Here is a 27,201-nt window from a genome sequence, read left to right as displayed (position 1 = left end):
CTGTGGACATGAAGTGGTGAAGACAAGATCTATTAGTAATGTTGAGCGATACCGTTCGATACCCAAAAATATGAAAAAAATATCGGGTATCGCCGATTCCGATACCAGAAGTACCATTCAAGTCAATGGGACTTCCGGTATCGGAATTAAAAAAAGCCCTCTATTTCCTTGTTGGCTAATTCTACATAACTGAAAACAAATAAGAATCATGTAGAATGTATTGTGGGAGGTAGAGGAGACATTAAAAGCATAGTGGTTTATTCAAATCACATGGCATAGCATTAATTCCAATTTTTTTTTCAGTACGTTCGGAGTTAAAAAGATATTGACTATGTTAACCTTTTTTATATTTTGTCAGATATGTATGTTTCACAACTTCCATGCTCTTCACGTTATTTTGTACTTCTCCCACACTTTCTCCTTCATGATCCGCAGCAGTAGCATTTTTTTCATCAACTTTTTCTTCACCTTATTCATCTTCTTCTTCTTCATCTTCTTCCCATTAATTTTTTTTTCCATTCTTCATATTCTTCTTATTCAGCTATTATCAATTTTAATATGCTATTTCTTCATCTTCTTCCTATTCTTCTTTGTCTTCATTTTCTTATGGTGACAGGCATTCCTGTAGTACTTATCTATAAAAGTTATAAGATTACACCTTACGTTCTGCCTGTCACTAAAGATTTACAACAGGATTTGTCCGCGTTCAGTTTGGCCTGCAGCAGCAGGCATTTTCCAGGGGCACCACGAGGAGGAACGGACTCACCCCCATTTACTGCTTAGTCTTCTTCTGCTTATAATTTTGATTTCTTCTATGCTGATTTTTAGTCTTATGCTTAATGTTCTTCTGCTTTCTGTTCTTCTGCTTTTGCTTCTTCTGCTTCTTGTTCTTCTGTCTTTTGTTCTGTATCTTGGTGGTTGTCTTCATGTTCTTTGTCCTCTTGGTCTTATTATTTAGGGTCATATTTCTGGTCTTCTTTGGTGTGGTCTTCAGGGTCGTCGTCATCAGGGTCGTCGTCATGGAGATCAATAAGGATTACCAAAGACAATTTCAAAAAGCTTGATCTTGGAAATGTAGCAGAAGGTACAAGAAGGCTGAGAAACTGGCGAGAACCAGCAGACAGTGCTGGCACCCGGATGGGTAGCAGAAGGAACAAGAGCCAATGGCACTTCTGAGGACCAACTGACGGTGCTGGACCACGGTTACTAAGCAGAAGGTACCTGTGCTAAAAAGCACTACCAAGGACCAGCTGACGGTGCTGGACCTCGGATACCGAGATGGAGGCACCTAGGCCAAAGGCTGTGGCGAGAACCAGCAGACAGTGCTGGCACCCGGATGGGTAGCAGAAGGAACAAGAGCCAATGGCACTACCGAGGACCAACTGACGGTGCTGGACCACGGTTACTAAGCAGAAGGTACCTGTGCTAAAAAGCACTACCAAGAACCAGCTGACGGTGCTGGACCTCGGATACCGAGATGGAGGCACCTAGGCCAAAGGCTGTGGCGAGAACCAGCAGACAGTGCTGGCACCCGGATGGGTAGCAGAAGGAACAAGAGCCAATGGCACTACCGAGGACCAACTGACGGTGCTGGACCACGGTTACTAAGCAGAAGGTACCTGTGCTAAAAAGCACTACCAAGGACCAGCTGACGGTGCTGGACTTCGGATACCGAGATGGAGGCACCTAGGCCAAAGGCTCTGGCGAGAACCAGCAGACAGTGCTGGAACCCGGGTGGGTAGCAGAAGGTACCCATTCAAAGCAAAGTAGCCAGGCCGCAAGCCGGCCGCAGTTACCGAAACCCACAGTCCTACAGGGGGTCCATGTCCCATTGGCACTACGGAGCCAGCCTTCAGTGCCAGTTCCCGCAGCCCACATAGGAGTCACCTAAACTGCAGGCACAGTAGAGTTGGCTAACCCGGCCACAAGACAACAGGACAACGGATTGGTGGCATAGTGACCTTGACACTACCCGGGAACAGCAGGCGTGCTGGAACCAGGCTGGGCAACAGGGAGTACCCGTGCCAAAGACACTGTCGAGAACCAGCTGACGGTGCTGGAACCCAGATGGGTAGCAAAAGCTACAAGAGCCAATGGCACTACCGAGGAACAGCTGACGGTGCTGGACCACAGTTACTAGGCAGGAGGTACCTGTGCTAGAAAGCACTACCAAGGACCAGCTGACAGTGCTGGACCTCGGATACTGAGATGGAGGCACCTAGGCCAAAGGCTCTGGCGAGAACCAGCAGACAGTGCTGGAACCCGGGTGGGTAGCAGAAGGTACCCATTCAAAGCAAAGTAGCCAGGCCGCAAGCCGGCCGCAGTTACCAAAACCCACAGTCCTACAGGGGGTCCATGTCCCATTGGCACTACGGAGCCAGCCTTCAGTGCCAGTTCCCGCAGCCCACATAGGAGTCACCTAAACTGCAGGCACCGTAGAGTCGGCTAACCCGGCCGCAAGACGACAGGACAACGGATTGGTGGCATAGTGACCTTGACACTACCCGGAAACAGCAGGCGTGCTGGAACCAGGCTGGTCAACAGGGAGTCCCCGTGCCAAAGACACTGCCGAGCACCAACTGGCGTTGTTGGAGCCCAGGGACAATCATGGTGTAGGCCGAGGCCTACTTGGTGGTAGTTTTAGATTGTTTGTAGGCTACAACAGACTGTCAACGTGCTCCAATTAGGCATCTGTCTCAACTCTGTTTCCAGGATTTCACGTGACCACCAACACCGCCAGTTTATGCGTACAGCAGCCATCTGCCCAATCCACACGTGTTCCTGTGCTACTGGGATTCTGTAATGTCAGCAGATCCCCTGATGTGTGTCTGCCACTGTCTCCTGCTCTGTCCACATTCCCACCGCCTGCAGTGGGAAGGTGGACAGCGCAGGAGACAGTGGCGGACACATATTGGGGGATCTGCTGACGTTACAGAACCCCAGTAACACAGGAACAAGTGTGGAATGCGCGGACGGCAACTGTGAGCAGGAACTGGCGGTGCTGGAGGTCAGGGGAAATACAAGAGACAGAGTGGAGACAGAGGCCAAATCAGAGAATGTTTAAATCTGAAGTAGTTACAATTTGGAGGCAGCAGCAGTTTGCCCTCCACACAGCAGGGTATCAGCTGACGCTACCGAACCCCACTTTCACATGAACGAGTGTGTTTTTCTGTGTGGACAGCACTTCCGAGCACCAACTGGCATTGTTGGAGCCCAGGGACAATCATGGTGCAGGCCGAGGCCTATTAGGAGCCAGGTGTAAAGCTGAGGTATTTTGACTTTGGAGGGAGCAGGACACTTTGCCCTCCACACAGCAGGGGATCAGCCGACGTTACCGAACCCCACTTTCACATGAACGAGTGTGTTTTTCTGTGTGGACGGCACTTCTGAGCAACAACTGACGATGTTGGAGCCCAGGGATAGTCATTTTGTAGGCTGAGGCCTACTTGGAGGCAGTTTAAGATAAGACGTTGTTTGAATTTGGAGGCAGCAGCAGTTTGCCCTCCACACAGCAGGGGATCAGCTGACATTACTGACCCCCAAAATTCACATGAACGAGTGTTTTTTTCTGTGTGGACAGCACTTCCGAGCACCAACTGGCGTTGTTGGAGCCCAGGGACAATCAGGGTGCAGGCCGAGGCCTACTAGGAGCCAGGTGTAAATCGGACGTATTTTGACTTTGGAGGCAGCAGGAGAGTTTGCCGTACACACAGCAGGGGATCAGCTGACATCACTGACCCCCACTTTCACATGAACGAGTGTGTTTTTCTGTGTGGACAGCACTTCCGAGCACCAACTAGCGTTGTTGGAGCCCAGGGAGAACCAGGGTGCAGGCCGAGGCCTACTTGGTGGCAGTTTTAGATTGTTTGTAGGCTACAACAGACTGTCAACGTGCTCCAATTAGGCATCTGTCTCCACTCTGCTTCCAGGATTTCACGTGACCACCAACACCGCCAGTTTATGCGTACAGTAGCCGTCTGCCCAATCCACACGTGTTCCTGTGTTACTGGTGTTCTGTAATGTCAGCAGATCCCCTGATGTTTGTCTGCCAATGTCTCCTGCTCTGTCCACATTCCCACCACTTGCAGTGGGAAGGTGGACAGCGCAGGAGACAGTGCCGGACACACATTGGGGGATCAGCTCACGTTACAGAACACCAGGAACACAGGAACAAGTGTGGAATGCGTGGACGGCAACTGTGAGCAGGAACTGGCGGTGTTGGAGGTCAGGGGAAATACTAGAGACAGAGTGGAGACAGAGGCCAAATCAGAGAATGTTTAAATCTGAAGTAGTTACAATTTGGAGGCAGCAGCAGTTTGCCCTCCACACAGCAGGGGATCAGCTGACGTTACCGAACCCCACTTTCACATGAACAAGTGTTTTTCTGTGTGGACAGCACTTCCGAGCAACAACTGGCGTTGTTGGAGCCCAGGGACAATCATGGTGCAGGCCGAGGCCTACTAGGAGCCAGGTGTAAAGCTGAGGTATTTTGACTTTGGAGGGAGCAGGACACTTTGCCCTTCACACAGCAGGGGATCAGCTGACGTTACCGAACCCCACTTTCACATGAACGAGTGTGTTTTTCTGTGTGGACAGCACTTCCGAGCAACAACTGACGATGTTGGAGCCCAGGGATAGTCATTTTGTAGGCTGAGGCCTACTTGGAGGCAGTTTAAGATAAGACGTTGTTTGAATTTGGAGGCAGCAGCAGTTTGCCCTCCACACAGCAGGGGATCAGCTGACATTACTGACCCCCACTTTCACATGAACGAGTGTTTTTTTCTGTGTGGACAGCACTTCCGAGCACCAACTGGCGTTGTTGGAGCCCAGGGACAATCAGGGTGCAGGCCGAGGCCTACTAGGAGCCAGGTGTAAATCGGACGTATTTTGACTTTGGAGGCAGCGGGAAAGTTTGCTGTACACACAGCAGGGGATCAGCTGACATTACTGACCCCCACTTTCACATGAACGAGTGTGTTTTTCTGTGTGGACAGCATTTCCGAGCACCAACTAGCGTTGTTGGAGCCCAGGGAGAACCAGAGTGCAGGCCGAGGCCTACTTGGTGGCAGTTTTAGATTGTTTGTAGGCTACAACAGACTGTCAACGTGCTCCAATTAGGCATCTGTCTTCACTCTGCTTCCAGGATTTCACGTGACCACCAACACCGCCAGTTTATGCGTACAGTAGCCGTCTGCCCAATCCACACGTGTTCCTGTGTTACTGGTGTTCTGTAATGTCAGCAGATCCCCTGATGTTTGTCTGCCAATGTCTCCTGCTCTGTCCACATTCCCACCACTTGCAGTGGGAAGGTGGACAGCGCAGGAGACAGTGCCGGACACACATTGGGGGATCAGCTCACGTTACAGAACACCAGGAACACAGGAACAAGTGTGGAATGCGTGGACGGCAACTGTGAGCAGGAACTGGCGGTGTTGGAGGTCAGGGGAAATACTAGAGACAGAGTGGAGACAGAGGCCAAATCAGAGAATGTTTAAATCTGAAGTAGTTACAATTTGGAGGCAGCAGCAGTTTGCCCTCCACACAGCAGGGGATCAGCTGACGTTACCGAACCCCACTTTCACATGAACGAGTGTTTTTCTGTGTGGACAGCACTTCCGAGCACCAACTGGCGTTGTTGGAGCCCAGAGACAATCATGGTGCAGGCCGAGGCCTACTAGGAGCCAGGTGTAAAGCTGAGGTATTTTGACTTTGGAGGGAGCAGGAGACTTTGCCCTCCACACAGCAGGGGATCAGCTGACGTTACCGAACCCCACTTTCACATGAACGAGTGTGTTTTTCTGTGTGGACAGCACTTCCGAGCAACAACTGACGATGTTGGAGCCCAGGGATAGTCATTTTGTAGGCTGAGGCCTACTTGGAGGCAGTTTAAGATAAGACGTTGTTTGAATTTGGAGGCAGCAGCAGTTTGCCCTCCACACAGCAGGGGATCAGCTGACATTACTGACCCCCACTTTCACATGAACGAGTGTTTTTTTCTGTGTGGACAGCACTTCCGAGCACCAACTGGCGTTGTTGGAGCCCAGGGACAATCAGGGTGCAGGCCGAGGCCTACTAGGAGCCAGGTGTAAATCGGACGTATTTTGACTTTGGAGGCAGCAGGAGAGTTTGCCGTACACACAGCAGGGGATCAGCAGACGTTACCGAACCCCACTTTCACATGAACAAGTGTGTTTTTCTGTGTGGACAGCACTTCCGAGCACCAACTGGCGTTGTTGGAGCCCAGGGACAATTATGGTGTAGGCCGAGGCCTACTTGGTCGCAGTTTTAGATTGTTTGTAGGCTACAACAGACTGTCAACGTGCTCCATTTAGGCATCTGTCTCCACTCTGTTTCCAGGATTTCACGTGACCACCAACACCGCCAGTTTATGCGTACTGCGGCCGTCTGCCCAATCCACACGTGTTCCTGTGTTACTGGGGTTCTGTAATGTCAGCAGATCCCCTGATGTGTGTCTGCCACTGTATCCTGCTCTGTCCACATTCCCACCGCTTGCAGTGGGAAGTTGGACAGCGCAGGAGACAGTGGTGGACACACATTGGGGGATCTGCTCACGTAACAGAACACCAGAAGCACAGGAACAAGTGTGGAATGCGCAGACGGCAACTGTGAGCCGGAACTGGCGGTGTTGGAGGTCAGGGGAAATACTAGAGACAGAGTGGAGACAGAGGCCAAATCAGAGAATGTTTAAATCTGAAGTAGCTACAATTTGGAGGCAGCAGCACTTTGCCCTCCACACAGCAGGGGATCAGCTGACGTTACCGACCCCCACTTTCACATGAACGAGTGTTTTTTTCTGTGTGGACAGCACTTCCGAGCATCAACTGGCGTTGTTGGAGCCCAGGGACAATCAGGGTGCAGGCCGAGGCCTACTAGGAGCCAGGTGTAAATCGGACGTATTTTGACTTTGGAGGCAGCAGGAGAGTTTGCCGTACACACAGCAGGGGATCAGCAGACGTTACCGAACCCCACTTTCACATGAACAAGTGTGTTTTTCTGTGTGGACAGCACTTCCGAGCACCAACTGGCGTTGTTGGAGCCCAGGGACAATTATGGTGTAGGCCGAGGCCTACTTGGTCGCAGTTTTAGATTGTTTGTAGGCTACAACAGACTGTCAACGTGCTCCAATTAGGCATCTGTCTCCACTCTGTTTCCAGGATTTCACGTGACCACCAACACCGCCAGTTTATGCGTACTGCGGCCGTCTGCCCAATCCACACGTGTTCCTGTGTTACTGGGGTTCTGTAATGTCAGCAGATCCCCTGATGTGTGTCTGCCACTGTATCCTGCTCTGTCCACATTCCCACCGCTTGCAGTGGGAAGTTGGACAGCGCAGGAGACAGTGGTGGACACACATTGGGGGATCTGCTCACGTAACAGAACACCAGTGTGGAATGCGCGGACGGCAACTGTGAGCAGGAACTGGCGGTGCTGGAGGTCAGGGGAAATACTAGAGACAGAGTGGAGACAGAGGCCAAATCAGAGAATGTTTAAATCTGAAGTAGTTACAATTTGGAGGCAGCAGCACTTTGCCCTCCACACAGCAGGGGATCAGCTGACGTTACCGAACCCCACTTTCACATGAATGAGTGTTTTTTTCTGTGTGGACAGCACTTCTGAGCACCAACTGGCGGTGTCGGAGCCCAGGGAAAATCAGGTAGTAGGCCGAGGCCTACTTTGAGCCAGGTGTAAATCTGAAGTTGTTTGACTGTGGAGGGAGCAGGACACTTTGCCATACACACAGCAGGGGATCAGCTGACGTTACCGAACCCCACTTACACATGAGCGAGTGTTTTGTCTGTGCGGACAGCACTTCTGAGCACCAACTGGCGGTGTCGGAGCCCAGGAAAAATCAGGTAGTAGGCCGAGGCCTACTTGGAGCCAGGTGTAAATCTGAGGTTGTTTGACTGTGGAGGGAGCAGGACACTTTGCCATACACACAGCAGGGGATCAGCTGACGTTACCGAACCCCACTTACACATGAGCGAGTGTTTTGTCTGTGCGGACAGCACTTCTGAGCACCAACTGGCGGTGTCGGAGCCCAGGGAAAATCAGGTAGTAGGCCGAGGCCTACTTGGTGGCAGTTTGCGATTGTTTCTAGACTACTACTAACTGTCAACGTACTCCAATTAGACCTCTGTCTTCACTCTGTTTCGAGTATTTCCTCTGGCTTCCAACCACGCCAGTTGCTGCTCTGAAATGCCGTCTGCACAACCCACACTTGTTCCTGTGTTACTGGGGTTCTGTAACAGCAGCTTCTCCCTAGAGGTGAGTCAGGCAATGTCTCCTACTCTGTCCACATTTCCACTACAAGTAGTGGGAATGTAGACAAAGCAGGAGACATTGCCGTGCTCAACTCTGGAGATGAGCAGATGTTACAGGACCCAGGTACCACAGGAACAAGTGTGGATTGTGCAGACGGCACTTGAGAGCAGAAACAGGCGGTGTTGTAGGCCGGAGGAAATACTCAAAGCAGAGTGGAGACAGAAGGCAAATCAGAGAACATATTAAATCAGAGGTAGTCAGAAGTTGTAGGCAGCAGGAGAGTTTGCCATACACACAGCAGGGGATCAGCTGACTTTACCGAACCCCACTTACACATGAGCGAGTGTTTTGTCTGTGCGGACAGCACTTCTGAGCACCAACTGGCGGTGTCGGAGCCCAGGGAAAATCAGGTAGTAGGCCGAGGCCTACTTGGTGGCAGTTTGCGATTGTTTCTAGACTACTACTAACTGTCAACGTACTCCAATTAGGCCTCTGTATTCACTCTGTTTCGAGTATTTCCTCTGGCTTCCAACCACGCCAGTTGCTGCTCTGAAATGCCGTCTGCACAACCCACACTTGTTCCTGTGTTACTGGGGTTCTGTAACAGCAGCTTCTCCCTAGAGGTGAGTCAGGCAATGTCTCCTGCTCTGTCCACATTTCCACTACAAGTAGTGGGAATGTAGACAAAGCAGGAGACATTGCCGTGCTCAACTCTGGAGATGAGCAGATGTTACAGGACCCAGGTACCACAGGAACAAGTGTGGATTGTGCAGACGGCACTTGAGAGCAGAAACAGGCAGTGTTGTAGGCCGTAGGAAATACTCAAAACAGAGTGGAGACAGAGGGCAAATCAGAGAACATATTAAATCAGAGGTAGTCAGAAGTTGTAGGCAGCAGGAGAGTTTGCCGTACACACAGCAGGGGATCAGCTGACGTTACCGAACCCCACTTACACATGAGCGAGTGTTTTGTCTGTGCGGACAGCACTTCTGAGCACCAACTGGCGGTGTCGGAGCCCAGGGAAAATCAGGTAGTAGGCCGAGGCCTACCTGGAGCCAGGTGTAAATCTGAGGTTGTTTGACTGTGGAGGGAGCAGGACACTTTGCCATACACACAGCAGGGGATCAGCTGACATTACCGAACCCCACTTACACATGAGCGAGTGTTTTGTCTGTGTGGACAGCACTTCTGAGCAACAACGGGCGTTGCTGTAGCCCAGGAAATAAAGTTCAGGTCATAGAAACATGAACACAACAGGAGACCTGGATCCTGTTGCCAGCCAATTATTTATTCTGGAAGAGGACTGGCAAATTCAGGTGAGATCCAGGCCTTGTTCATTTTCACAAAAGTAAGCCGGTCAACATTATCGGCGGATAGTCGCGTGCGACGGTCTGTTACCACACCACCTGCAGCACTAAAGACACGTTCCGATAATACACTGGCAGCAGGGCAAGCCAGCACCTCCAATGCATACTGGCTAAGCTCTGGCCATGTATCCAGCTTAGAGACCCAATACTTGAACGGGGAAGAGCCGTCTGGGAGAACACTAACAGGGCACGACAAGTAGTCTGTCACCATCTGACGGAAACGTTGCCTCCTGCTGACTGGAGCCGTCTGTGATGGTGTAGCCGTTTGTGGCGGTCCCACAAAACTTTTCCACATTTGGGCCATACTGGCCTTGCCTTGTCCTGCGGCACTGCCTCTGCTACCTCTTTGTGCAGAGCTTCCTCCACTGCCTCTACCCACATGGCTGCTTTGAAAAGCACTACCAGCAACACTTGTGGGGGGAATGGAGAACATGATGGCCTGCACAAGTGTTTCTTGGTACTCCCGCATTTTTCACTCCCGGTTCAACTGTGGTATGAGGCTTTGTAAGTTGTCCCGGTAGCGAGGATCTAGGAGGGTGTACACCCAATAATCAGCCGTGTGGAGAATGTTGGCGATGCGGCGGTCATTTAACAAGCACTGCAACATGAAATCAACCATGTGCTGCAGACTGCCAACTGGACCGGAAACGCTGTCCCCAGCTTGAGGCAGCATCTCTGCCTGCTCAGCATCACCCCACCCTCGCTGTACATACTGACTACTAGAGCCTTGTGTACCTCCCTCCTCTGGAGAGATGTGTTCCTCCTCCTCCATTGACTCCTCGCCATCCTCCTCACTAAGTGTCCCCTGCCTGGGCCTTTGTGTGGAAGCACGTTGCGCAGACTTGCCAGAAGCAGATGGCATTTCTGACTGCTCATCCTCGACCTCTTCAAAAACCTCCTCACTTAGTGCTTGTAAGGTTTTTTGAAGCAGACAGATGAGGGGGACAGTCATGCTGATTAGTGCATCATCTGCACTGGCCATCCGCGTGGAGTCATCGAAGGCACGCAAAACTTGGCAGATGTCCCTCATAGTGGCCCACTCAGTGGTGGTGAAGTGTGTCCGGCGCACAGTGCGACTTGTTTGCGCCTGATGCAGCTGGTACTCGATTACTGCTGCCTGCTGCTCACACAACCGCTCCAACATATGTAACGTTGAATTCCACCTGGTGGGGAGGTCACATATGATGCGATGTTCTGGCAGGCGGAATCGGCGTTGCAGAGATGCAATGCGCGATCTTGCCATGCTGGAACGCCGCAAGTGAGCACACTCTAGGCGAACCTTGTGCAGCAGTGCATCAAGATCCGGATAGTCCCTCAGAAAGCTCTGCACGACCAAATTGAGCACGTGTGCCAGACATGGTATGTGAGTGAGGTTGCCTAGGCCCAGAGCTGCCACTAGATTTCGGCCATTGTCACTCACTACCAAACCTGGCTGGAGATTCGCTGGCACAAACCACACATCGCTCTCCTGCTTGATGGCATTCCAGAGCTCCTGTGCTGTGTGGCTCCGATTCCCCAAAGAAATTAATTTAAGGACGGCCTGTTGACGTTTGGCCACACCTGTGCTCATATCTGGCCTAACAGGCTCATGCAGTGCTGATTCCGAGGAACTAGAGTAGGAGGAGGACTCAATATGTACAGACTGCATTCCTGCAATCCTTGGAGTTGGCAGAATACGTACAGAGCCACTCTCCAGATCTGTACCCGGCTCCACAACATTGACCCAATGGGCAGTGAGGGAAAGGTATCGTCCCTGTCCATGGCTACTGGTCCACGCATCGGTGGTCAGGTGGACCTTGCTACTGATGGCATTTAGTAGCGCTTTTTTAATTTTTCCCTCCACATGCTTTTGCAGGGCAGGGACGGCTTGCCTGCTGAAATAAAAGTGGCTGGGCACATAGTATTGTGGAACTGCCAATGACATAAAGTTCCGGAAGGTGTCAGTCTCCACCAGCCTGAATGACAGCATCTCAAGGGCCAGTAGTTTGGCAATGCCGGCATTCAGAGCCAGTGCTCGGGGATGGTTTGCCGAGTATGGCCGCTTTTTCTCCCATGCCTGTGCTACCGATTTCTGGTGAGTGGCCTGGGAGTGTGCTGATGACTGCGAACGTGGTTCAGTGGGTGGAATTTCACTGGGTCTCTGGACAACAGTGGCAGTGGTTCTTCCATGGCGTTCCAGTGAGGAAGCCGAACCAGCTGTGTGTGAGCTGGAGGAAGATGCCCCAACACGAGCTGAAGAGGTGGTAGGTGCTGCTGAAGGTTGGCCTACATCTTCAGTGTGTCTGTGTAACTCCACCTCGTGCTTGGTACGCACATGTTTCCACATATTTGTGGTATTGAGGTTGGTCACATTTTTCCCTCGTTTCACTTTCTGATGACACAGCTTGCATTTGACAAAGCAAATGTCATCTGCAACTGTGTCAAAAAAAGACCACGCACTGCAAGTCGTGGGAGCGCCCATTTTGTGTTTTGGAAGAGGATTGCTCCTCACGGGTGCCAAAGTGGAGGCTACAGGCAACCAAGTCTGCCCCGCCCTCTCCCTCCTCTTTTGGCCGTTTGGGGAATCTCTTCCTCAGAGCTGCTCCCACCACCTTCCTGTGGCTGACGCCATGATGGGTCAAGGACCTCATCATCTCCACTCCCCTCTTCAAGCACCGGCTGGTCCTGGGTTGTCTCGCCAGCACCGTACGCACCAGAAATTGGCAACTGAGTCTCATCATCATCTGATGCATACTGAGGTGTGCTGACCATAGGCACTGGCCCACCCGCCTCTTCAGATTCAGAGGGACAAAGCAGTTGCGCATCACTGCATACTCCCTCTTCTTCACGCTCTAGAATGCTGCTTGGCTGGCCACCTCTTTCCAAGCCAACAGATTCTGAGAACAGAAGTAAAGATTGAGATGGCTCCTGTCCAGGGCTCTCAGACTGCCTGGGCAATTTGGCAGGTGGTGAAGAGACAGATGGTTGCTCTTCAGTGCTCTGGCCTTGGGAGGATGGGGAAGTCATTGAAGTGGATGCGTTAGCTGCCATCCATCCGACAACGGCTTCAATTTGTTTGTCACGCAGCAGTGGGGTACGGCGAGGTCCTACAAAGCTGCGCATGAAGGACTGTTGCCTGGTAAAAGTGGGGGATGCCGGGTCACTGGTGCCCGCAGCAGACACCGAATCCCCACGTCCTCTCCCTGCTGAATCCCCCTGTCCTCTCCCTGCTGAAACTCCATGGCCACGACCATGTGCCTTACTCCCTGCCTTCTTCATCTTGGTAGACTGATAAAGATAGGCAGAAAAGTAAAAAAGGGGTGGCTTAGTGTTCTTATTCCTAAACACCTGCTAACCAGTATAAGAAACACTAATTTGGCTAAGAGTGTGTGTACTACACTTTAATATGATCTAATGTGGCCTAGACAACTGTAAAGTGGAGTGTTTGGTGAACTTTATGTCCTTTTTTTTGGGTGGGGGGAAAGGAAAGGATGTGACCAAAGTTTGAAAGCTATAGTATCACAAACTTTTTGGAGCGATTACAATGCAGGAAGCTAACCTACAATGCAATTGATGAGGCTCCAAAAAATAGGGTGATACTAGCCTGGCTGGCCCTGAAGGGCACAAGCCAGCAAAAAGGCTCCTCTATCTAATCCTATATAGTGTTTGCAACCAACCAATGACAACGAATGCGGTTGGAAGCACACTAATATAGGAGCAAAAATCTGGCTAAATAAGCTGCAAAAAAAGGACTATGTATGAGGCAGTGACACACGCTGAGCGGACTACAGCTAGCGGTGGCTGTAGAACACACTGCAACGTGAGCTGCACTCACACACAGAGAGACCTATCAGACAGCCAAAAACAGTGCAGAGAAATGGGCTATAGCACTGAAAGGCTGCTGAAATGCTCCGCTGTCCACTCCTTTAGTGTTTGCAACCAACGTATATGGATACGTATGGAAGCACACTATAGAGGAGAAAAAAAAAGCAGCAATAAAAGAAAAATGTGTATGAGGCAGAGACACATGCTGGCCGGCCTACAAGCAGACGTGCCTGCAGGACACACTACACAGCGTGGGTCTGCACTCACACAGCCCTTGCAGACAGCTGTGAAAACAGCGCTGCTAGGGAAAAGCAAGCTACAGTGGTGGTTTATGTAGCCTGGGTTAAGCACTATATGTTTTGTGGAATCGCTATTTCTAACTGTCCCTCACAGTCTTCAACAGCAGCCTGTCCCAAACTGAATTCACAGCAGAGTGACCAGAAATGGCGGCTGCAGCGCTTTTTATAGTGCATCATGACATCATTTCAGCAGCCAATCACAGCCATGCCAGTAGTTAACATGCCTACATGCCTAACAGGATGTGCCCACACTTCTGAGGATCCCCATTGGCTGAATCAAATCGAGCGGGCTCCTGGCATTATGGGAACTTCTGATTCCGGTATTCGATATGAAAAAAGTATCGGAACTAAGTATTGGAATTCCGATACAGCTAATATCGGCCGATACCCGAAACTTGCGGTGTCGGAATGCTCAACACTATCTATTAGTGATTTTGATGACTACAGCTTTGTTAAAACGCATGGATTTGTAAGGTCCATCTTGTCACATTGCAAACAGCGTAATGATGACTCTGCAATCACCATTCAAGGGAGAATCGCGTACTTTGGGAAGGACTTACATGCTGCAGACTGTCTGTATCATCGTTCATGTGACATTAACTTTTGGACAAATTACGGAATTCCTATCCATCATGGTGGTGGATCTACTACAAAGAAACCGCGTAAGGTAGGGAGGCCGATGAACATGGACCAAGAGCAAGCGTTCTTGAGATTGTGTGCATTTCTCGAGGACAACGATGAAGAGCAACTGACTGTCACAGATCTTGCAAAGAAAATGACGGAGTATCTTATAGAAGGAGACAGTGCTGCCTATAGTAATAAATGGCTGAGGTATAGCCTGGAGGAGAGGTATGGCGATTCGCTATTCATAGCAAAGTGTGAAGGGTTGCCTAACATTGTAACATTCCGTGAAAAGACCAGAATAATCCTGAGGGACTATTTCCGTAGTCAGGAAACGGATGAAGAAGCCCAGAAGAGAGCCATCATAGAGACTGCGGCCAAACTAATCAAGAGCGATATCAAGTCTAAGATCCCATCTTCAACCGATGAATATCCGAAGACTTCTTCGCTTGAATGTCTGTCTGCCTTAGATTATCTCCCCCTGAGTTTGCTTTGCTTGCTTGAAACCCTCTTCGTTGGAAAGGACATTCACAGGAAGGTCACAAGCATTGGACAATCAGTTGTTCAGGCTGTATGTCCCAGGGCTGTAGTAGCTCCATTGCAGCTTGGGTTAGCAGTCCAGCTGCATCATCATTTCAGGTCTCGATTTCTTGTAGACAGTCTCTCAGCCGTGGGATATTGTTCATCATATTCGGAAGTTCAGAGAATAGAGGAAAACGCTGCCGCTTCTGTTTGCCAGGATGTACTCGGTGGTACCACAGAGAGACTGGATACGGCACTGCTGTTCGCTGCGGACAACGTCGATCATAATATCATCACGTTAGATGGGAAGGGGACTTTCCATGGCATGGGGATGGTAGCTACTGTGACTCCAGGAAGGAAGGTCAGTCGCACTGTTGTCAGACGGAAGACTGCGGACTTGGAGATAGTTGAACAAAGCAGAGTTGATGTAAGGGAATACCGTTTCGCAAAACACACTCGCCGAAACATAAAATACAAGCCCTTGCCATTTCTCGACGCCATTGACCATCATGTTGATGTATTGTGGGAGATGTCTTTACTCTTCAAACAGCCTGCACCAAGCTGGAATGGAATGATGCACATGCTACATAAAGACTGTGATCATCCGGGGTTGTCTTCGGTAATCTTCCTGCCCATCATTGACATGTATTCCGGAAACAAGTCATGCATCTTCTCTACTCTCTAGTATCTGTGCAACCTTGCTGATAAACACCGATTCGCTGCAGTTGTTACATTCAATCAGCCACTCTACTGGAAAGCGTCAGAAATCAAACACGAGGTGCCTGAAGACAGCCCGGTTCGAGATGATGTCCTGATGCTCGGTAGCTTCCACACATTGATGAATCTTATGGGTGCCATAGGAACGTTGATGGATGGGAGTGGAATCAAAGAGATCTTTAGAACAATTTACGGTGACAATGCTGTGGAACACATCATGACTGGAAAGGCAGTTCAGCGTGCAGTTCGTGGCCATCTCCTCCTTGATCAGTGTCTTACTCAGCAAGTTGCAGATAAAGTACTTTGCGACCATCCCGGTTTTGCAGACCTGTTGCAAGAACTTGAGCAGTTTATGCTCGGACACTGACAGGGGAGAGTGACTTGAATTCGGTCATCACTTCTACCTGCCTTAGTGAAATTGTCCACCTCTTGTCCACCAAAAGAAACGGATTATCCTCTCACTCTCACACCAGTAAACTATGGCTGAATTACCAACAGATGGTTGAAATTGCAAGGGAGCTTATCGAGGCCGATCGTACAGGATCCTGGCTGATGCACCTTCATGCTGTAGCCGAATGTTTGCCCATTCTTGCAGCTGCTGGGCATGGGAACTATGTGAAGGCCGCCTACCTTTACCTCCAGTCTATGACCACTCTGGATGATGATATGTCATCAGTCTTCCATAGATTTATGAATGGCTTGCATGTTGTAAGGCGGACTTATCAGTACTGGGCAGGCCTGGGTTGCGACCTAGTCATCGAGCAAGCTCTGATGCGCTCCCTAAAAACTGGAGGAGGACTCACCAGAGGAAGTGGAATGTCCGAACATCAGTGGGCCTTGTGGACTCTGTCTGTGCCAGTGTCCTCTTCCTACAGTGATGCAATGCAGGGTTTCACTCGCCAGAGCTTTGTCACCAGTGAACAACACAAGGAGGCAAGAACGTCAAGGACGAGAAGAGATCATGAAAACCTGGAGAAAATTGCAGATAAACTCGAGACCTTTTCACCTTTCTCTGATGAAGTGTCTCTTCGCAACATTATCACCGGTGTCAATGCAAATAAGGATGTGAATATCCATAACCTGTTCACCATTGGCAGAGAAATAGTGGCAACAATGGAGAGTCAATCATTGTTTTCAGTTAAGTACAAGCGGTCAATGAAAGCCAAGACCCTGGCATCCAGTGAGGCTATTGACGTTGCTAAGGACAAAACAATAGATCCCGCTCTTTTGTTCCAAAGGTTTCTTGTGGTGTCTCAAACTGCTGATCTTTCCCTTGATGAGGTGATGGCCTATGAACTTTCACCATACCCACCATCCCTCTTTGAGGCAAATCATCTCTTACACAAACCAAACAAAGCACAACTGATGGATGCTATAAAAGAACAGAGTTCAGATGACGCAGTACTCAAGGATGTACCAGAAGTGGAACATTATGTTCTTGACGGAGGTTCTCTTCTCCATCGACTGAAGTGGTCAGAAGGAAAGACATATTGTTCAATCGCTGAAGACTATGCATCTTTCACACTAAAGCACTATGGTAAGGCTACGATAGTATTTGATGGTTAAATTGGAGGACCAAACACTAAGGACATTACCCATCAGCGACGGCGCAAATAACGAACAAGTAACAAAGTTAACATTGTTTTGAAGGGAGACTCGGTCTTAAATAGCTGGGCTAAAATCTTTTCCACACCTAACAAAAACAGAGCTGAGATTGAAGACACTGGGTGTAAAGCAATGGTGGCATTGTTCGGGGGCAAACCTGGAGACAATCAGTCTGCAATGAAGTATTCTACTCTCTGAAAAAAAGTTGGTTCAGCCAAAATCTTTGTTACACCTGAACAACTGCCACCGACCTCCTCTGTAACGAACTATCATGCCCTTCGGAGTTACCTCCAAGTGATGCTTTGGATAAACAATGCTGAGGCCATGGACACTACTGAATGGGGATGGTAATTGCAGAACAACAGTCTAGTTCCAGTGATGCTGGACACTTCACCCACGCCAGAAACACTTCTGAAAATAATTCACTGCAATTGTTCTCGTGGTTGTACTACACTTCGGTGCACTTGCAAAAGACACGGACTTACCTGTTCACGGGTATGCGGACCATGTCAAGAAGGGCATTGTGACAATATGAGTGAGGAAGCAGTGTCTGATGATGAAAATAGTGACTATTGACCTGACACGCTTATTCAGTGATGAAGTAGGTCTTAAAATGCACTGTGTATTAATTCTATAATTTCTAGAAATGTACATATATGTCATGACGTCATTGATGACGTCATTACCTCGCCTGTCCATGTAGTTAGTATAAAACTTTGTATAAAAATGGTTATATGAAAATATATAGCATACAAAATGCAAATTCTTCTGTAACCTAAAGCTACAGCTTTGAAATAGGGAAATATTCGTTATTTTTAGTGCGATGGCTGTCATCGTCTTATGACGTCATAGTTAGGACCTTTGTGGTGATCAATTTTTGGAAAACTTTTAATATGTTGTTCCCCACATATAATAGTAATAAAAAAAATCATAAAACGCTTTCTTGGAATTTGTTCCGGGTTAAACCGTATTTTGACTGGACTATTCCGTACTTCTTACAGGTAACCTTTGCCTCATCAGTAGGATTTTGGACATAGAAGTGCCACACTGCACTCTTCCTACTATGGTATACATTTTCTGGCCTTGCATGCTGTGCTAAGTTGATAATAGACTGCGAGGGCAATGTAGTGCTCTGGGTCGATGTACCAGAAGAATCATCTAGCAGTGGCTGTGCATAAGTGCCATCATGTCAGATTCATCTTGGACTGGGGAATTCTGGATTTGACTGGATAACCTAGGCATGGTATGTGAAAAGAGCTCCATAGAGTAACCTGAAGTGTGGGCTGCCACATCCTTAACTTTTGGTGGGGGTGAAGGACACAAGGAAAGGTGTTTTTCCTGACTAGAATCCTGCACTGACGACTCCATGCTTGCAGGTTTCAAACGTTCAGAAGAGGAGGCACTAGAGCTGGTGGCTGTTTCGGCAATGTACACCAAAACCTGTTCCTGATGCTCTGGCTTTAAAAGCGGTTTTCCTACTCCAAGAAAAGGCAACCTTACTGGCCTTCTTGGACCAGACGATGACGCAGGCTCAACACCTCCTGCCTTAGCTGCTATTGTGCTTTTGCCAGAACCAGCCGATGCACCACCACCATCAGTACCAGCTGCGCCCCCCTGCCCACGTCCGCGGCCACTTCCACCATACTTCCTCATGTTTGGGAAAATGTACCAAAAATACCAGCAGAGAGATGGTACTGTATGAGGAGCGTCCAGCTGTTTAAGGTGTATTAAAAAAACTAAATCTACGTATATATTTTTTGTTAGTCACAGATGCTCTCACAGTATGTATTGGACCATAATCCAACAAGCAGATATGCAGAACTGTATCAGAAGTGTACAGCTGTATACATTTTTTGTGTAACTAACAATCTCCGTATATGTATTTACAGAGTGTCACACACACACGCTGACTCTGTATAGATGTGACTGTAATGCGAACGGCAGATATACAATACTTTTTGAGAATCGGACAGCTCTTTAAGGTGTGTGTATGGAAAATTGTCAATCTCTGTCTATTTGTATAGGGACTGACACACGCTGTCTCTGTCTAGTTTTGACCGTGATCAAACAGCAGATATACAAAACTGTTTGAAAAGCGGACAGCACTCTAAGGTGTAGGTCTGGAAAAATGGAAAAACTCCTCGGCTTTTTTTCCAGAGTCACACCCAGATAGCTTCTATTTGTCCGTGATACAAGGTGGTACATGGTAGTGTGTGAAGAGCGTACACCATTATACGGTGTCTGTATGGATGAATATTCATTTCTCTTATAGCAGTGATAGCTGTAGCCGCTGGCTTCCAGAAGACATCATACTCACCCTCCTCGTGCCATCGCTGCATCTACGTTGTTTCCAGTGCCAGCAGCACTTCCTGTGTGGAGCGATTATGTGGCACCGCTCATTAAAGTAATGAATATGCACGCCTCACGACTCCTGTAGGCGTAGATTGCATATTCATTACCTTAATGAGTGGTGCCACATGATCGCTCAGCACAGGAAGTGCTGCTGGAAGCTGGAACGAGGTGCTGCTCCTGCGATGGGCATGCTGGTGGAGGGTGAGTAGGATGTTTTTGTTTTTTTTTGAAGCATGCATAAGCATGCATAACAGGAAAGGATGGGGTGAGCCATGCATGCAACATGGGACCAGGGGAGTCCATGCATACAACGATGGGACCGGAAGAGCCATGCATACAACACGGGACTGGGGGGAGCCATGCATACAATGATGGACTGGGGGAGCCATGCATACAATGATGTACCGGTGAAGCCATGCATACAACAACGGGACCAAGGGAGCCATGCATACGACAGACCGGGGGAGCCATGCAAATAACTATGGGACCGGGGTAGCCATACATACAACATCGGGGCCAGGGAAGCCACGCATACAGGACAGGGATGAGGGGACAATGCATACCCGGCTTATACTCGCATCAATAAGTTACCCAAATTTTCCATGGCAAAATTAGGTGCCTCGGCTAATACTCGAGTTGGCTTATATTCGAGTATATACGGTAATAAAAACCCACAAAGAAAAAAGTCCTTTAATAGAACAAAGCATTCCCCAACAAATCTCTTTTTCCCAGTTATTAACATAAAATTAAAAATTAAAGTAATCCTCACCTGTTCGCCTACAATCCATAATTCTGATGTCCCACGAAGATCCCTAACTCTGCTACATATGGTTGCATTGCTGAGCAGTGACATCAGTAATGTTATTACTTAGCAAGATAGTCAGATCACACTGAGCTGAGCATGAGAATGCAGCTGTGTGTGACTGGTGATAACTTTAATGATGTCACCACCACTCACACTCAGCTCAGTGTGAGCTGTTTGCAAGGCTGAGATTGCTGCTCAGCAATGCAACAAAATGTAGCAGAGTTGGGGCTCTTCATGGGACATCAGCATTATGGACTATCGGCAGAAAGATCAATATAGATTTGATTTTTTTGATTTTTACATTATTAAATTGGCAAAAGAGGGTTATTGTGGGAGAGTATTTTGTTCAATTAAATGACTTTTTGCGTCTTTTTTTACTTTTAATTATGGTGTTAATAATGGTGGTGTCTGATAGACGCCTCACAATTACTAACCTCTGGGCTTGGTGTCAGCAGACATAAAACAGCTGACATCAACCTCAAAACTTTTACCCCACTTGCCAACACATCAGGGAATGCTGGAAGAGCGGGGCAAATTGACAAAATTGGCACATCTAATGGATGCGCCTTTTTTGGGGTGGCTGCGGGCTGTTATTTTTAAGCTGGGTAGGACCAATATCCCAGTCTGAAAATATCAGTCCACAGCTGTCTGCTTTACCTTGGCTGGTTATCAAAAATGGGGGAACCCCATGCTGCTTTTTTTATTTATTTAAATGATTAAAAAAATACGGAGTGGGGACCCCTCCATTTATGATAACCAGTCAACATAAAGCAAACAGGTGTGGACTGATAATCTCAGACTGGGAAGGGGCCATTGATATAGGCCCTCCCCAGCCTAAATATAGATTTAACTGTGATGGTTTTCAAGAATAGAGAAGACTCCAAGTTTTTTTATTTATTTTTTTTTACAGGGTGTGCTGGCCAATCATAGCCATGTCAATACTTAACTTGACTGTGATGGGTTCGCAAGTGCCCACACTGGGAAAACTTGTTTGGTTGGCTGTGATGCAACCTTTTAGCAAGCTTTATTTGGGTTGCCAAACTCAAACAGTAGCACGGTCTTCTGGCAAATGTCTGTGTTCGGGGTCCGTGCATGGAAACACATGTCCAGTACGAAACCTGAACTTTATCGATCACGTTCACCCATCTCTATAAATCACTTTTAAATATATAAAAAGACATTACTTTTATTTCCTTACCTCATCATGAGATCCATAGTGGTCCTGCACAGATTTAGCTATAAAATTATTAAATGTCTTTGTGAATTTTTTCAATTTGTTTAAACTTGTTGATGGTAAAAACTTGAATACTGGAATAAAGTCTGCCAAAAGTCCTGCTCCTGACACTTTTTGAACATCATTGTTCACCTCAATGATATTGAGAAATTCTTTATCATTATGGTTATACCTCTTACCAAAGCATAGAGCACATATCACATTAGCAACAGTCAAAATTACTAAACGGGATGGGTTAAAGCTACCATGGTCTTTAGACATTTTTTGCATTGTGTCAACTAAGTCTGATGCTTCAGCACAAACATATTCTTCCAGAAGGCAGGAGCAATTCATGGAATCAACATTTGACTTGGACAGTGTTCTCAAAGCATTTCTCATAATCTTCTTATGGATTTTCCAGGTTTCACCATACTTTTCTGAAAATGTCATACTTTTTCCATTAGCCAGTAGTGAAAAAGAATACATGTTGGGTCTGTTGGCAAAATGTTCTCCTTGCTTACCAAGAACTTTTTTTACTGTCTCAAAACCACTGACAACCACCACTGGCATCATGCCTAATTTAATCAAGAAAACATCTCCATATGTTTTCCTCATTTCTGTAAGAGATATATGGGCTTGGCCTCCAATCTGAAAAAAGTTTCCAAAAATAGGCAATGCCCACGGGCCTGGCAGTGACATTTTCTGTTTTCTATTCAGTGTCAATATAAGTAAAAGAGTGGAGACAATGATAACAGCAACCATTTCAAATGAAAAAAGGTGTCCCAGGAAATAATTGGCAACTGCAAATAAATAAAAAAAATAGTAATAAAGTTGACTTTCATAAAGAAAATAATGCTGTTTCTGTAAAACTATAAAAGAAATCGTGTATCAAGCAATCAAAGACAAATTTTAACACATCCCTACAAATGGTAGGTTTATTTAAAACTTTGCTACAGAAGTCCCTTTGACTTAGGAGATGCATGCCTGTTTGGCTAGGATACTTTGGAGATATCATGCAGGCCTCCTGAGTAGAGCTGAACGACTTTGGTCGGATCGGGCTTCATGAAACAAAATTTGTTTCAGACGAAACTGGTCTGACTAGGGCAAAAAAAGTCGGAGTTTCGTTTGAAACCCGACCCCAATGCAAGTCAATGGGAAATAAAAGTCGGCATTGAGCGGATGACATTCATCCACTCAATGCCGACTTTTATTCCCCATTGACTTGCATTGGGATCGGGTTTCGGACGAAACTCCAACTTTTTTCGCCCTAGTTGGACCAGTTTCATCTGAAACAAATTTTGTTTCATGAAACCCGATCCGACCAAAGTCGCTCAACTCTACTTGAGAGGAATCATTACAAATAGTGACAGCTTCACAGCATGGTTACTTAACCTACATAGTAAGACTACCTATGCAATGGTGTAGCTTGACTTCTATGTGCCCCCCTGCAAAATTTACTCCTGGGCTCCCATCTCCATGTTTATATGTAAGGGTTTTTGTAGCATTCTAGATTCTATAAAGACATATTTTTAATAGTGTCCCAATCATGGCCCAATAGTGTCCCAAAAATTCATTGCATATTGACTCTCATCCTGAGCCCTCACTTTGTACATTGACTATCATCCTGGGCCTTTCCAGGTATAATTTCTAGTCTGCTTTCCAAAACATAAAAAATCCAATTCTTCTTACCTTCCTCTGCTCCCATGACATGCAGTGTCCTCTTCTCTAACCGACAGCTGATTTCAGCGCGCCTGCATGGGCAGTGCATGACGTCACTGTCATGAGCTGCTTGTGACTAACACAGTGACGTCAACATCAGGCATTTCATTGGTCGGTGGTGTGTATTGCAGGACAGGGAAACGGAGAGTCCCTGTGCTGCAATACACTTCAGCAGAATGTGCATCCTGAGACACACATCCAGCTGCTGTAAATGTTGGCATAAATGGCCCCTCTCCTGCACAGGCTCAGTTGTGGTCACACTCTTAAGAAACGCAGGTGTTACGACACTGTACCTACGATGACATAGTAAGGCTTTGATAATGCTACATTTGAAGTAATCGAAGTGTGCCGCTTAAACATAAAATTGTATTTTGGCATATATGGCAGTATTATGTTTTTACAAACTTTTTTAAGTACTGTATTTTTCCGACCATAAGACGCACTTTTTTCCCCCAAAATTTTTGGGGAAAGTGGGGGGTGCGTCTTATGGTCGCAATACACGGTACTAACCTGGTGGATGGTGGCAGCGGGCGGGGCTCTTCGGTGCGGTGGTGGCAGCAGGCGGCGCTCTGCGTTTGTGGCAGCTGGCGGCGCTCTGTGGTGCAGGGGCGGCGGCTCTGCCGGCATTTCTTTGCAGCCCGGAGGCCACCGCACTTCCCTTGCTGGCCGCCGCCATGTTGCGGTGGCCTCTGGGAGCATGGACGCCGGAGAGTTGGCCGCCGGTCCAGGGACGGCGCATGCGCAGCTTCAGATCTCGTCTCGAGATCTCGGGGGACGAGATCTCGTTGCCGAGATTTGAATCTCGTCCCTCGAGCTCTCGGGACGAGATCTATCCCGCGCATGCGCCGTCTCCGGACCGGCGGCCATCTTTCCGGCGTCCATGCTCCCGGAGGCCACCGCAACATGGCGGCGGCCAGCAAGGGAAGAGCGGTGGCCTCCGGGCTGCGAAGAAATGCCGGCGGAGCCGCTGCCCCTGCACCGGAGCACAGCCTGCTGCCACCACCGCACCGCAGAGCGCTGCCCGCTGCCACCACCGCAGAGCCCACCTGCCCCAGCCCCAGCACAGCTGTCCCTGCCTCAGCACAGCTGCCCCAGCCCCAGCACTGCTGCCCATGCCCCAGCACAGCTGCCCTTGCCTCAGTACAGCTGCCCCAGCCCCAGCACAGCTGCCCCTACCCCAGCGCAGCTGCCCCAGCACAACCAACCTGCCCCAGCACAGAGCCGCCACCGCACGAGCCTGGACCACTGAATGACCCCTGTGACTACTTCTCCACCTGTTCCGGATCCCTTCCCAGGTAAGCTGAATTCAGACTGTAAGACGGACCCCCATTTGACACATTATTTTTTTTACCCCTATTTTCCTACTGAAAATTGGGGTGCATTTTATGGTCGGTGCATCTTATAGTCCGAAAAATACGGTAAATAAAAAGCATAGTGAACTGTACTATACCTGGGCAATACAGAAGAATCTTGTCAAAATGTTTTCTTTTTTTTAAATAGCATAATGATAATCAATAGTTAATGTATGCCACACATTGGCATATGATATTCATCGTGACATATGCCTATAATATATATTTATGTGTTAACAGAGTCTAAAACCTCATAGTTATGGTATGGAGGCTACAAAGTTTCATGGGGTGTCAAAAGAAGGTTTATGGGTAAAAGAGGTTAAGAGGTGGCCATGACACATAGAAAAAGTTACCAAAATTATAATCAGGATATGTGCGGCTTCCTGATCCTGGCTGGTGTTACTTATTGTCCGGACTTCTAGTGTGGAGCTACACATCTCTGGAACTGCTGTGGTCAGTAAGAGATTCTGACATTGCTATCACTTCTTGGACTGTGTCTGTATGGGCTGGGGTCCTGGACTTGAGCAGGACTTTTCAGACCAAAAGATACATTTATTAACCTTCTCCTGTTAATGCTCCACCTGTGTATTGCTGAACTTCTACATTAAGTGCTGTGCACACTCTTGCTCATATTATTGCTGGACTTCTACGTTTATGAGCCATGCGCACTTTTGCTTCATATAATTGCTGGACTTCTACATTAAGTGCCGTGTGTACTCTCGCTTCATATTACTGCTGGACTTGTGTATATTAGCGGTAGCTCCACACTATTAAGTTTGCTGAACATTTCTGTTTTGTGCTGTGCATCTCATTACAATTGCAGCAAAATCCCTGTTAGATTTTGCTTCACTGCTTGCTTTGTTAAATACACTTATTTGTCTCAGATTTGGTCTCAGATTCGTTTTATCCCACACAATCAGATGCCATAGTTCCCTCATAATTTTTACAGGATATTCAGGCAGAGTAAGGAATCTGCTGGGATAATGTCGACTGAGACAAAGTTGGATCAGTTGTTCTCCATGATCAACTCTTTACAAGGGGACATAGAGGCTCTGCAAAACAAGCTTGCTAACTGGGTGACCCATTTTGGGCAGGCGCCTCAGGATTTAAGTAATCAAATAACAGCACGGGCGCCTCCACCCCCGAGGTAGCTACTGTCAACTAGCCCTCCCAAGTTACTACCATTTAAGTTTAATTGAGACCACTACAAATTTTGTGGGTTAATTAATCAATTCATTTTATATTTTGATGTGCATACTGCCTACTTCCATACACATCGATCCAAAGTCTTATGTATAGTCATGTTACTTACCTCACAAGCTCTCACGTGATCAAATCCGCTAACTGAGACTCGTGACGAGACTCGTGACCCTCGTTTGAATAATCTTGATGATTTTTAGCTGCAAGGTCTATGATGTTTGATGATCCTAATCGTCGCACTGCAGCTGAAACTGCATTGTTATCATTACATCAGGGTAAGTGTTCTGTTGTTGAATACACTACTGAATTTAAACGGCTGCGTTTGATACGGTTTGGGACTGTTATGCCCAGTTACCCATTTTCAAGAGGGGACTGATTTGAAAGTCTGTGTTGCCCAGTGACAGGCCCAATACTTCACTGCTCTAGAGGAGATGTGCATGGAGGAATGGGCCAACATACCACCAACAGTGTGTGCCATACTTGTGAAGACTTACAGAAACTGTTTGACCTCTGTCATTGCCAACAAAGGATATATAACAAAATATTGAGATGAACGTTTGTTAATGACCAAATACTTATTTTTCCACCATAATTTGAAAAATAAATTTTGCCAAATCAGACAAGGTGATTTTTTTGGATTTGTTTTCTCATTTTGGCTCTCAGAGTTGTGGTCTACCTTTGATGTCAATTACAGGCCTCTCATCTTTTTAAGTGGGAGAATTTGCACAATTGGAGACTGACTAAATACTTTTTTCCCCACTGTATATATATTTTTATTATTAACTAGATGTATGCCCGATGCTATCGCATCGGGAGGGCAGTAACATCACGATGGGGGCTTTTTTGTGGCGCTGGGGGTGGCAGCCCACCCACTTCCGTGCAGTCACAACTGGCAGGAAAGACGGTGTTTTGCGGTCTGTGCTGGAGATGGTGTGCGGTGCCACCAGAGGGTGGCCGCACCCAATCTCCAGCACAGGCCTCAAGCCGCAGTCTTTCCTGCCAGTTGTAACTGCATGGAGGTGAATGGGCAGGCAGCGGCGGGATCCGGTGCATGTAGTCAGGCAGTGGGTCCTGGCAGGGGTCCGGCGACGGCATCCCTCTCATTACTCCCCCGTCATTACACCCTCTCATTATACCCCCTTTATTATAACCCTCTCGTTATACCCCCTTGTTACACCCCTTTCACAGCCTCATGATCTCAGCGGCAACCTGGATTCGAGTGGCGGCTGGGAACCAAGCGGCGGCTGGGATCCAAGCAGCGGCCGGGATCTCAGCGGTGGTCGGGATCGCAGCAGCGGTCGGGATCGCAGCGGCAGCCTGGATCCGAGCAGCAGCTGGTATC

General features: G+C 48.0%; 1 protein-coding gene across 1 annotated transcript in view; it reads right to left on the bottom strand.

Moving 5' to 3' along the window:
• The window catches only part of LOC141048292 (cytochrome P450 1A1-like), a 99,385-nt gene that overhangs the window by 67,676 nt on the left and 4,508 nt on the right, over window positions 1-27,201 (bottom strand). The window contains exon 2 of the mRNA XM_073543744.1: window positions 21,574-22,388. Coding sequence (XP_073399845.1) covers window positions 21,574-22,388 — 815 coding nt within the window. The remainder of the gene's footprint in view (window positions 1-21,573; window positions 22,389-27,201) is intronic.

Source organism: Dendrobates tinctorius, unplaced genomic scaffold, assembly GCF_039654945.1.
Source record: "Dendrobates tinctorius isolate UK_male_01 unplaced genomic scaffold, ASM3965494v1 ptg000134l, whole genome shotgun sequence".
In the NCBI taxonomy this organism is placed as follows: domain Eukaryota; kingdom Metazoa; phylum Chordata; class Amphibia; order Anura; family Dendrobatidae; genus Dendrobates; species Dendrobates tinctorius.
The sequence above is the reverse complement of the archived record's forward strand: the minus strand, read 5'-3'. Positions and strand labels throughout refer to the sequence as shown.